Raw genomic sequence first — 12919 nt, 5'->3', positions numbered from 1 at the left:
AACCCGTGTGGGCAATGCTCGCTTCTCCCAGCAGGGACAGCTCTCCTGCTCAGTGGTGTTGCAGGCGGTCCCTGACCCTCACGCTGCAGCCTGGCTCCAGTTTTTAGATGCCCGACATCACCCACCACCTTCTCCCAGCCCAGGATAGGCCCCAAGGAGGGCACCGTACCACTACGGTTTATGGGCCCCCTGCTGCAGGTCGGAGCCCAGCCGGGGACCCCGCGGGCGGGGACACCTCCTCACACCCGTCCCGGGCCCTCAGGATGAACTAACGAGCGCGTCTGGGAGAGCGCTCCCGCTACGACTGCAAAGCCGCGGCTCCAGCGGCGGGCGCGGCCCAGCCCCGCAAACAGCCCGAGGCAGCTGGAGCCGCCAGCCCAGGCCTTGGCCGGAGCCCGGGCTGACACGCGCCGCCGGCAGCGCAGGCCTCGCCCAGGAAGTGGCTCCGCCTCGCCCGGGGCTTCCTTCCCGCACTCGGCTCTGGGGAGGGAAGGGGTCGGCGGGCTCTTCCGCGGCCGCCTGCGCTCCCGCTCCCCCTCCGCTCCACCGGCGGCCGCGGCTCACCCCCCTCCCTGGGCGGCGGTGCCGGGCCCGCCCCCGAAGCCGCCGCGGCTGCTGATTGGCTGCAGCCCCGGCGGCGGCTCGCGGCGCTCCCGTCTCGCGCCACTTTCGGGAGCCTTGGCGCCAGCGGAGCGCGCGGGCGCCATGGCCGAGAGCGGCGCTCCGAGCCGGGACGGTGAGGCCCGCGGGGCGGCCGCCGCCCCTCCCCTCCTCTCCCCTCTTCTCCCCGCGGCGGGGCGGTGGCTGCCGTCGTTTCGGTTTGAGGCGGGGGGCAGCGGCGCTAGGGGCGGGGGGGGGCAGGGCGCGCGCGCACCGGGAGCCCGGGCGAGTGCGGGAGCGCGCGTGCGCGGGGGGCGGGGGTCAGCCCTCCGAGAGGGTCCCCCACCCCCGGGGGGCCGGGAGCCCCCCCCGCCCCCCCGCCTTGGGGGTGGCTTGGCGGGGCGGTAGCTGCGCTGCCCGCGGGGGGGGACCCTCTCCCGGCGGGCGGGGGGGGTGTGGGGTGTTACACCGGGAGGGGCCCCGCACCCCCCCTGCCCCGCAGCGCTCCCCTGCCCCGGCCCTGGCTGGCGGTGGGGTTACAGCGGCGGGGCCGGGGTACCCCGGGAGGGAAGGCTCGCCGCCCCCTCACGGGCCGCCGGCGCGGGCGCTTGTAGCCTGGGGACGCGCCGGCATTTCGCTGCTGAGGGCACCGGCAGTCGCGGGGGGGTCTCAGCTGGGGGTGAAAATAGGTTTGTCTCGGGAGGAACACGTTGCCTTAGGTGTTTGCTCGCAGTAAACGCGAAGAATTGACAGAAGATCTTGTATAAATACACTCAAAGTGTTACATCCTTGCAGTCCTTCCACATCTGGTACCAGACAGTCTAAATGCCCGTTTTTAGCCCATCCCAGCCCTTAGCAATACAAATCCTTACTTATCTGTCTCAGCCACACTGCCTAGGTACAGCTCTGGTAACAGTTTGGCCTCGTGCTGTTAGCGGGAAAGGACTGCCCTTCTCTGGCTGCCCGGCCACTTGCACTAGCCCCGGGTGTCCTCTGCCTGCAGCCGGGGGATTCAGCTCCTCACACAAAACCCCTAGTCTTGTTCCTGGACTAGTTGTCTGCTTCCGTTAGTTGGATTAGGACCATTCATTCTCTGCGGTCAGATAAACGGCCCCCAAAATCAAGAGAGAGAAAAAGGTCAAGAGAAGTGGAGAGCACTTTGCAGGAGGGAAACGCTGGGAAGGGAAGAAAGCGTGAGAGGAAATGGGGTGGCAGTCTTCTGGCAACAAATTGCTAGTTCGTCTCCATCTAGCTGCGCTCTTAAAACATTGTGAAACCACCTAGAAAACCATTACTGCTTTGTAGAAATATAGGCCTTTTTTAAGTCTGTCTGTTCCTGAGTTGTCATGGAGACATGCAAAATAAAAGGAGCTAGAAATTCCCAAGGAAAGAGTGGAGGGATCCTTTTCAGATAAGGGTTGATGAGATTTGAGAGGTGCTTTGGAAATCTAGGCGGTAGCTTCTTGCTGAATGTGAACTGTCATGGAGTCTGTTTGATCTCGGTGTCTGTCTGATACCGTGCCTTCAGTATAATTCCAGAATTGACTTACCAAGAGCCATTTGTGTGCTTTTAGCCAAGTAGGTCTCTATGTTCATTTTAAGCAAAACTGCAACCATCTATTAATACATCACTGAACTCTTAAGTATCAAAGATAACAGCAGCTCATTACTAAACTTACTTCTCTTGTTTTTAATTAATTGCAGCTATGTATGAGCCTGGAAGTTTTGCAGCATCACGTTCTAGACGTGACAAGAAGTCTAGAAGAGGCCAGCAAGAAGCACTGGAACGTCTGAAAAAAGTCAAAGCTGGTGAAAAAATAAAATATGAGGTGAAAATTCCTCATCTTTTTAATAAAAAGTGAATGTGAGCTTAACTACCCTTTATATGTATCTAAAAGTTATGGGAAACAAAATCTGCCTTTCAGAGCAGCTTTTGTTTGTTAATGGAGTGTGTTTTCAGAATGTAACTGTAGTTGTTTTGCTGCTTTCTGGTATCATTTATTTGTTTCTTTCTGTTTTCAAAAGTAAAACAATTCTATTAACTGCAAGTCAAACATGCTTGATAACTATCCCACAGGGAAGGACCAACGTTTAAAATTGAATTATGTAATGTTATGATAGTACGTACTTTTTTAAAAAAAAAACCCTTCGAATTATTTTAAACTTTAAATGACTTTCAGAGCTTTACATGACTGAAAACCATTAATATTGATATGCTATGTTTCCACAAAGAAACTGAAATTTACGTATTTAATGGGCAGAACTGAAGCCTGACAGTGTAACATTGATACTGTCCAAGTAATTGTAATGCCAAGAGGAAGTGACTTCCACATTGAGGTGGATAAATCTAAAGAAGCTGCAAGTGCGTACATCATTAATATGCAAAGATCTCTGAGGCACAAAAGAGAATTTTCAGCATTATGCTTGGGCACATCGAATTACCTTCCTTTTCATTGAGCTCATGTTGGTGTTTGAGACTAGAGCCAAAGGTCAGAAGTCTCCATTGCTATGATTTTTTAAAATTATTTTGTAATGTGAAATGAGCAATAAAGCAAGTCACTTTCAAATGAAACCTCTGACAGTGCTTCAGTAGATTTTGAGTTTCAGTATACTGTGATAATTTGTCACTGCCAAAAAAAGAAATTTAAACTGAATGATTAACTGCACTTACTAGTTGTGAACAGTGTAATAGTGGAGGAAGCAATGCGTTTCTTGGGAACTTTTATGTTCTTACTGATGACCTATGTTAATAAGTAATGGTATGGGAACTGTTAATCCTCAGTATACCTTAACTGTAGGTTGAGGAGTTCACGGGTGTTTATGATGAAATAGATGAGGAAGAATACTCCAAGATGGTCAGAGAACGTCAGGATGATGACTGGATTGTTGATGATGGTAAGTTAAAATTTGGAGAGTTATTTTTATTATAGTGTTATAACTCAGGCTTCATAATGTTCATGACTTGAGTTACAGTTAGTACATATAGTACATATAGTTGAGTTATAGTTAGTACATTCTTACAGATTGTTTTAGAAGACAAGAAAAGGTAAAATTTTATATGGAAATGAATCTTTTGTACTGTTCTCATAGAAGTGTATTAGAATGGTAATGAAAATATTTTTCCATTAAGAAGTGTTTTTGAAATTTTATTTCCAGTTATCAGTGATGTAACTTTAAAAAGAAGTACTGTAATTGATAATTTCTAATTAAACACATCATAATATATTTAGTCTAGTAGAAGATCCAGCTGAGAGTGCTGTAGTTCTTATTGCTTTTGCATTTATAACTTTTTCTCTATATAAAGAGGAAAAAGTATTTATGTAAAACTTTTGATCATAATATATTTAGAAATATCAGATGACAGAATTTAAAATGTAAATTTTTAACAACTTGTTTTTCTGCAGATGGGATAGGTTATGTAGAAGATGGAAGGGAAATCTTTGATGAAGATCTGGATGATGATGCTCTTGGTTCCAATAAGAAAGGTAGGTTGAACATGACCGCTGTAGAATGTCTTCCAGTGGCTTTTAAAAGGTACTTTAAACAGGCAACTTCTTGGCATCGATTGTGGTGAACATCGCCAAATGACATGTTACTAGAAGTTCTTTAGTTCTATGCCTGTGACTGTGTTTTTTGTTAACCCCTGTGATACAGAAGATAGAGGTCCACACATTGAGGTCAAATCACTGCTAACCACTTCAGTGCTACTGGGGCAGTTTTGCTTATAGTCTTCTGTGGGTTATATATGCACTTCTAGAACAAATGCATCTAGAAATTATCTTGGTTTCTAAAGCCAGTGTCTAAAGGATGTGTGGTCTCTTTTGCCACTAAAATACTTGAATGCTTTTAAGGATCTGGGATTAAATGATTTTGCCAACTTTTATGAAGTTGGTGGCAAACTGAGAAATTGAGTCTGATGTTGAGAATCCAAGCCTAGTGCCAAACTTCTGGGCACTCATGTTTTTTCTGGAGATGCTTTAATGTAAGTATCTTGCTCGTTTTTCTGGAGTATGAACTTGAGTATGCAAAGATCATCTCTGATGTGACTAGGAAAGATAAGGTGCTGATAGGGTTTTGGTTTTTTTGTGTGTGTGTACGACAGCCATTACAAAGCTGGTAGCAAATGAAAGATGGCTAGGCCAGATGATTTCAGCCGGCAGTGTAAAGGTGGAAGAAATAGACTACCTCAGCTATCTATTTCTTCTAATAACTGGACCCTTAAACATTGAGCTTTTCTGATGCAGAATTCACAATTTTATATTTTTCTGTAGGAAGAGGTGGCAGAACATCTACGGTTGATAAAAAGAACGTGAAAAAATCTGTGGTGTCGAAGCCAAACACAATTAAGTCTATGTTTATAGCCAGCGCTGGGAAGAAAACCACAGATGTAAGTTTTTACATTTTTGAATTTAAAGATTTCTGATTTGTTTGCAATGTGTTAGTGGGAGTGGAATAAAGCAAGGACTCATTTCAGTTTCTTGCGTCTAGCAAGACATAAACTCCTATTACGATCTCTTATGTATGGAGCATTCCTGAAAATGTTGTGTGTGTTTTGTAGAAACCCTTTAGTCATTTGCTGCTGGTCTCCCAATTGGGTTTGCACATATAACTCAGAACTGTTTGGCTAATCTGTTATTTTACAGAAAACTGTGGACCTGTCAAAGGATGATTTATTAGGAGACATTCTTCAAGATCTTAACGCTGAAGTAAGTATATTAATAAAATCTGCTTGAAACACCTTAATCCATTCATTTTTCTTGCTGTGGAACATTTCAAGAAAATAAAGTTCTTCCTAAAACTAGACCATCTAGGATTGCTTTCTTCCATAGCACGTCTGCGTGATATATGCCACGTATGTGTGCAGTCTACCTGTCATCTCCACGTTGCAGCAGTTGCATGACTATTGGTCTGATAAGCAAAAACTGCTATGTCCTGATTAGAGATGGTTTATATTAATGTGATATAGAGCCTGTGCTAATGCAGCCTTCTAGGTTTTAGTCAGCTTGGAGTGAAAGAGGACTTACCTGCATCTGAATCGTGTATACCATATATGTGTATCACCATGCTCCAGCCAGTATACTGTAGGATATTTCCAGCTGGCATGTTTGAGTTCACGAGAGGAGCTGAGGGAGGACTGTTTCAGCAGATGACGTAGCCTGAACTTTGTCTGCCGCCTCCTGCTTTCCACAGTTTGCTACAGAGAAACAGATTAACACTTCAACTGAGTTGGAAGTGCAGGAAGGCTGCTGTAGCAGGGTTGGACTGTCTCAAATAAGGCTGTTCCTTGTCATTAATGACTTGTCAATGAGTTAATGCCCCTTAGCAGGATTTCTTAAAACTGAAAGGATTGCTCACATGTGAGTGGTGAAACTGCTGTAGTGGGGAGATACTGATTTGAAGTATGTTATATCATAAGCATGTGTTTTTACAGAGCAATAACGGGTGTAGGTGTTCCAATGTAAAGTTGTTCTCTTGGTTTTGTGTGCTTACTATTTTACTCCTCCCTATGATATCTGATTGAGAGTTATATTTTAGGCTATCAAAACCCCTCCCATCATTAAGCAAATGCATTTTAACGCTGTCAAATTTTGTGGAGCATTGTTTAGGGGGAATAATGCTAATACTTACACTGTGGCTTCTGTTTACTCAAGTAGTAGTTAGTTGTTGGGTTTGTTTGCTTTGTTGTTTGTTCTCTAAAATGTCTTTTGTTATTAGCTGTTGATAAGGATGAGTATAAAATATCTGTACATGGAAACAAATTCAAATGGGTTTTCCTCTAGTGTGACAGTGCTGAAAGAGCACTTCTGCCTTTCTTAGGGCATGTGAGCTCAGTACTGCTGTTTCAGCAGACGTAAAGAGCATTGCATCAGTTATTCTGATCCTTGTGTGTTAAAGTCATGGTTAGCTATTGAAATGCCCACTGTTTGAAAACTGTCACTTATTGATAACAGTTTTTTCTCAAACTGTTAACCAAAAAAATCTAGTGTCTGTCTTCATAGGCTGATTGCTCAGATAAACAATTCAGCCACATAAAAAGAAAAAGTTACCAGGAGGTGTGTTTTCTTGGCAAATGAGAAATACTGGTGGCCTTCTTTCTCTTTGCTGGAAAACATTGCTAACCATGGCAAAAGAAAACACTAAGTGACACCTCTTCATTTTTTCACTTTCTCTTTTCTTTCAATATTCAGACTGTTCAAATAAGTCCACCACCAATTATAATGCTGAAAAGGAAAAGATCTGCTGGAGTACCACTGAATCCTTTCTCCGTGCAGTCCCAAACTCCTAAGGTAGAGGAAAAAATAAAAAAGTTCTCATTAATAATTATTAATCTGTATTTTGATTTATTTGAATACTGTTGTCTTTTGTTTTTGTTTCTAGAAATTATCTTTCTCATTAGCTTCCGTAGCAGTGTTACTGTGTTGCCTCATGCATTTTTTTGTCTTCCCCTTCATGTTCATACATAAACAGAATACAACTCTTTCTGTATTTTTAGTGTAGTAGTAGTATATAGCTGTTACATTTGAGAGGTGAAACTGTTTTTGTAATGTTAGGTGCATCACATGAAGGTGAGCTTCTGCTTTGTCTCTTTTTTCCTAAGAGTAGAAAAGACCCTTGTGGCAAGGAAAAGATGATGGGAAGTGAAAGAGTATTTGTGAGTGTGGAAAAGGATAAGAAACTCATCTTCTGCAGAAATGGAAAGTAAATGGAAAATTGAAGCTATGGATAAAAGTTTAGTGGAAAATTTTGGAGTGAAAGGAGGAACGGGCTGCTAAGGATGTAAGACTAGTATTTTGTTAAGAGTTCTGGTAGATGCGAAGGACTTTGGAAATACAATGAGATAATTGGTAAGGCTGTAGAGGGCAAATGGAGTAGAGTAGATAAATCTGATTTGTGAAACCTTGTGTAATGGTGACATCAGCTCTTACATTGAAAATAATCACTGGTGGCACTCATTTCAACAGCTGTCTTAAAGCCTAGAAGTATTTGAAAAACAAAAAAGGAGGAGAGACAGTAAGAGAGGATGTTTGTGTTTTATAGTGCAAAACAGTGGTCGCTTTTAGTAGGAAACATTGAGAAGGAAATTAATTCCCAGACACGCTGTTTAGATATTAGCTTCTGTGGTCCTAGGAGGAGGAATTGGAGATTTTAGACAATGAAACAGATGAAGAGGATGAATGGGCATAAAAAGCAAGATGGCAGTGATGCTTTCTACTTCAGGAGATGAGCGAGAATATAAGTATGAATAAATTCATTTGGCTGAGCTAGCAAAAAATTGTTGTGAAGGCAGACTAAGTAATGTTTGCTTTCTGTTTAAGGACAGTGAAGGGTTGAGTTTTGTGCTGGCCACAGTAGAAGTAGCTGTACTGAGATTAAAACCCTAGAAAGGATTTAAATTCTATTTGTAAATAAGGGCTTCCTGTGAAGATAAAGGTTTTGGACCTTGCCACAGGTTAAGGGCCAGTTGATGCAGAGACCTGTTGTTGGCCATAGTGGAGGCCACTGCATATACATCTTCCATAAGAAGTTCTGTAGCTTCTGCCATAGTGATATCCTGTCTGAAAAACAAACTATGTGCTTACTACCTCAGCATTTAGGCTTGCAGAGCATGCTGAAAGGTGGTTTCTTTGTTTTCCTCACTCTCCTGGGGTGTCTGTAGCATGAAGAAATCCAGTGGAGAAGCACTCTGTTCTCTAGACCAGCGGTGTCCTGTACATGTCTTGAACTCATTACTGATATGAACAGGTGTAAGCTGCCATACTGGCCTTGCCCAGCTGTTCCAGGCTCTGTGCCTGCCTGACGTATATTGTCATGTACTCAGTTGACACAGAGGTTTTAATTTAGGAGTGGAGTAGTGCTATGTGGGAAAAATAGTGAAAGGAACCACAACTAAATGTCAACCACGTTCTGTTGTAAACTGCTTTTTAAAATTGTAGTAGAATCAGCAGAAATGATACTACAGAATTTAAAGTTTACTTTTCAGGAGTTCTAGCTATCGTGCTGCAAAATATGTGGTGCTTTTCCTCTAGCCCTGGTTACTAGTTCTGCAAATAGTGAGTGCTAGATTATTTTTTTTTTTCTTTTTTTGCTCTTAAGAGAATTTTTTTTTTAACTCACGTCTAAAATGTCTTTTAGGTAATCACCCCAATATCAAAGAAAGCTCCTGCTCATCTCAGAAAGGAAGCTCTTCCTCCAGCTTCATTTCGTCCTAAACATCCCAATTACACAGCAAAACCTGTCATAGTCTCTGAAAATGAGGATACCAAATATGTGCAAAAAGCTACAGAAAATGGGGGAATAGTGAAGACAATAGAAGAGAAAGCTATTGAAGGTATCAAAAAGAAATGAAAATCCAGTTCTGGAAACCCTTTAAATATGGCATATTAGTGTTAAAACACCTCTTAGTTAATACTAGTTAGATGCTTAGGTAGTTAAATGTGTTATTTTGTATTTTGATGCTGTATATTACATTCATGCATATAGTATGCTATCTATGCATACTGCTGTGTGGTATACAGTGTTAATGACTCAAGCCTTTAGTTCTATGTGCAACACTTCCAGATGATGATCAGGGAATGATGGATTTTGATGAGGAGGACTTTGATGAACCTATGGAAGCAGAGCATGTGGAAACTATACCTGAGACAGCTGAAAGCTTGAAGAGAGGCAAGGAAATTGAAAAGAAGGAGACAGAGCAGCTGGAATCAGAGAAGAAAGAGACATCTGTCTCGTAAGAAACTTTTTCTTTTTTTTTTTCCTTCCACCAGTAAGCCTTAGATTGATCTTCATATTTGACTTTGCCAATGGGATAATTGTGATGCAGACAGAATGATGATAATGCTACGCAATTTTTTTTTTTTGTAGTGACATTAAAACTTGCAATGTTGAACATGCTGATAGCTACTTAATTGAAAAATGCTTGATGTTTTTGGGATTTAGCACATGACAGCATAACAGGTATTTCAGTACATTGAGGTGACTCAATGTGGGTGTTGGACAATGAACTTTGATGCCAGTAAGCAAAAATGAGGAATTGCTAAAGATGCTTATTCTAAGCAGCTGTGAAGGTATTTCATAACATTAGTTGTAGTTAAAAGGATTGTTTCTAAAAGTAATTTCACATGATGAATGGCTATGTCTTTGGAAATAGGAAAAAAGGGTTTTTTCCCTTTTTTTTTTTTGTTTGGAGGAATCTTGAATCATATGTTTCCATAATTTTAAGCTGTAAAATATTTGAATGATGAAAAAGACTTAAACATTTAATGACTGAAAAGGTATTTTTGTAGAAATAATCTGTTGTTTCCACTGAGCGACTTGTACAGATGGATTGATACATTTGTTACATAGTCTTGAATGACCAAGGCTGAAGTACCAGGTGAATGATTGTTAATCTATGTGTTGTGTACTAAGAACCATACTTGTGTGTGGGTTTCTGTCTGTCACTCCATCCTTCTTTTCAGAAGAAATCTGAGGAAACCCAGCTGTTGGGAATGTTTCTTGGTAGTGGAAAGAGCAACAAAAGGTGTGAGAGTATAGGGCTGAAAAAAGGCAAAACAATAGTGGTAATAGTGAAGGCACAATTTTACTTTTTGTTTCTTTCTTCTTCTGCAAAACCTGCAGAAGTTGTTCTCTCCCAGGTATCTCATGTTGGGACAGAATTGATGAGGATGAAGCTGATCTAGTAGTACCAGAAGTTCAGCTGGACCCCAGTCTTCTTCCACTTGTGAATGGGGAAAATGGTGATCAAGTCTTAAGATTTTATTGGCTGGATGCTTATGAAGATCAGTACAGTCAGCCAGGTAATTGTTCAGCTAAAGGCAGAAAATGTTATTCTGATTCTTTTTATGTAACTGGGATTTTCAAGACTTGCCTAAATTATGTACAGATACCCCATCTCTCTGTGCTCTGTAACTTGTACATTCATCTCTTGTTTTTCCATACCTCTGTCCTCAGTGCAGGGCACTATGACTGGGAAAAATAAGAATGTCATCTCTTGGTCTAGTGTAGCAGTAGGGAGGTACAAAGGAAGCTACTAGCACTTCTCAGTGTTGGTGACCCGTTGGCCGCCTTAAAACCCTGTACACTCCAGGAATAAGCTGATGTTGTTAATTTCTTACTCAGTGATGCAACAATTGAGCATGCTTTCTTCTTGTTTCTGGAAATGTAACTTAAAATTCCAGTGGATTATGAGAAAGCCTGTACAATAGCAGTTGCATGATTTTATACGAAGGAAAGGTATGCCTATCAAGGGAGGAAGGTGACCTGAAAAATACAAGGTCTATCTAGATCGCTTTATTCAAACTGTCTAAATCTTGAAGATTGTCTCTGGATTATTGTCCCTAAAATACTTTGTGCAGTTGAAGTGTGAATCCTAGCTCTAATCATCTTCAAAACTGCAGCATTCTGATCTCAGCCCTGACAAAAGAAGTTGTGTTCACATCTGTTCTAAGCACTTCCCATCCGTTCTCTCATTTCATCAGCAGCTTTAGGATCTTGGGTTTCTAATTTGTGCTTCATGTAGGTTTACCGGAAGGTTCTTCCATATGTTTTTGAAGGTTTTTTAGGTTGATGCTGTAAGCATTGAGTCAGATATGTTTCTTTGTTACACCTTTTGTTGTGAGTTGGGATGCCAAACTTAAATATGAGACTCGGCTGGGCTGAACAGCTTGGTGATGGGAGTGGTAATAATCATAGATATCTTGATGAAATCAATGGCTTTAATATAAAATTGCTGCTTTTAAAGACCCCACTATTGTTCTTTTTCCTTTTTTTTGTCTTCTAAGTCAGTAGTTGCTGAATGGAACATAATTATGAAAGGATTTCTGTTCCTCGCATGCAAGGAGTGTTCTTTTCTCATTATGACTTTTTCAGAATTGAATAATAAAGACTGCACCTGTTTTCAATTAGTAATGTAGAAGGGAAAATTTTGATACTGCTTTTTGTTTAACATGTTCATGATCTTTGTTTATGCCTCATTTGCTATGATGTCAAATGCATTGCCTGAAGAGTAAATACTATAGCATAATCATAAGACTTTCAAACTTAATGATTTTTTGGAGGCTTACTTTTCATAACTCCCTTTACTATCTTAGGCAGAGAACTTGAGAATTGTAATCCTATTAACATTTTAAAGAAATAACGAATAAAACCTGCCCTTTCCCCTTCTGGTTCACTGATAGCATGGTCTTTTTCTCACAAACTTTGTGTTTTATAAGCTTTACTTCCATTTTTTCATTCTTTCATCCTTCCATGATCAGGCTTACAGGGGATAGGGCCCGATATCTCGTCTATTATTTCTTGGTTTTACATATGAAATGTCTCTGAAAACCCTTTGAGGCTAGCCCTGCTTTTATTGGGGGGGAGCAGGGGAAGGGAGGTGGTGGGGTGTGGGTGTGTGTGTTCAATTAGGTGACCTCCAAAGGTTCCTTCCATCATGAATTCTGTGAAATCTGGGGATTAAGACCACTTATTTGTCCATGCTAGAGTTGATTGAAGTTTGTCTTTGCAATCCAGGCAGCCTTTTACCCTGTCTTTTGCTCAGGTATGCTTCTTTCTACCTCACCTGCTTATATGTATGCCTCTGACAGGTTAACTTCTCCATGCTCTTAATATTGCCAGCTGTTCAAGTAACTAACTACTGTTTTGTGGTCTATCCCATAGTTTCATCTTTCTGTATGATACAAACCTGAAGTTTTTATCCCTTTAAAAAAAAAAAAAAAGATAGATTGCTGGGGACAAGAACTTCCATCTTCCCTGTCACTTAGGTCTGTAATTGGAGCTCTTTCTAGATCCTTTTATTCAAACTGTCTAAATCTTGAAGATTGCCTCTGTATTAAAATCTCTAAAATACTTTGTGCAGCTGAAGCTTGTATCCTTGCTCTTATCATCTTCAAAACTGCAGCATTCTCTGTCCTTGACAAAAGTAGTCTTGTTCACATCTATTCCAAGCACTCAAGAAATGATTTTTCTTAGCCTGTCACTCTAACTCTGTCATCCATTTTAGTGCATCTTCATTGATTTGTCTTCAATCTAATGGAGTAAGAAAGGTGCCTTTACATCTGATAGATCGCATGGCAAAGATAAATTATAACTCTTAACCAGGGTCTTGTTTGTGCATGGTCAGACCAAGGAGAAACTCAGGTCCCAAAATCTTCTGTTTCTGAGACTGTCTCACCTCTGATATTTCTGATTTCATCAATAGTAGTGTACTGTAAGAAGAGCGTCTTTCATGTAATCAAATTCCAAATTATTTGCAGCTTGAAGGGAACTCAGGTGAAGCCAGGTTTTTGAGTTGTAGTTGGAAGTTTAGTTTACTTGTAAT

The 12919-nt window shown here is 41.5% G+C and overlaps 1 protein-coding gene across 2 annotated transcripts in view; it reads left to right on the top strand.

Annotated features, from left to right (window-relative positions):
• Positions 1–557: 557 nt before the first annotated feature.
• POLA1 (DNA polymerase alpha 1, catalytic subunit) overlaps positions 558–12919 on the top strand; it is a 205493-nt gene continuing 193131 nt past the window's right edge. For both annotated transcript variants that reach the window (XR_012627513.1, XM_074858590.1), the window contains exons 1-10: positions 558–736; positions 2305–2429; positions 3399–3495; positions 4005–4085; positions 4872–4987; positions 5244–5306; positions 6789–6887; positions 8734–8929; positions 9160–9328; positions 10219–10397. Coding sequence is in view for 1 of the 2 variants with exons in the window: in XM_074858590.1 (XP_074714691.1) it covers positions 706–736; positions 2305–2429; positions 3399–3495; positions 4005–4085; positions 4872–4987; positions 5244–5306; positions 6789–6887; positions 8734–8929; positions 9160–9328; positions 10219–10397 (1156 nt within the window). In the remaining variant the exon portion in view is untranslated. The remainder of the gene's footprint in view (positions 737–2304; positions 2430–3398; positions 3496–4004; positions 4086–4871; positions 4988–5243; positions 5307–6788; positions 6888–8733; positions 8930–9159; positions 9329–10218; positions 10398–12919) is intronic.

This window comes from Strix uralensis, chromosome 2 (assembly GCF_047716275.1).
Source record: "Strix uralensis isolate ZFMK-TIS-50842 chromosome 2, bStrUra1, whole genome shotgun sequence".
Classification (NCBI taxonomy): Eukaryota; Metazoa; Chordata; class Aves; order Strigiformes; family Strigidae; genus Strix; species Strix uralensis.
This window is presented reverse-complemented; position numbering and strand designations above follow the sequence as displayed.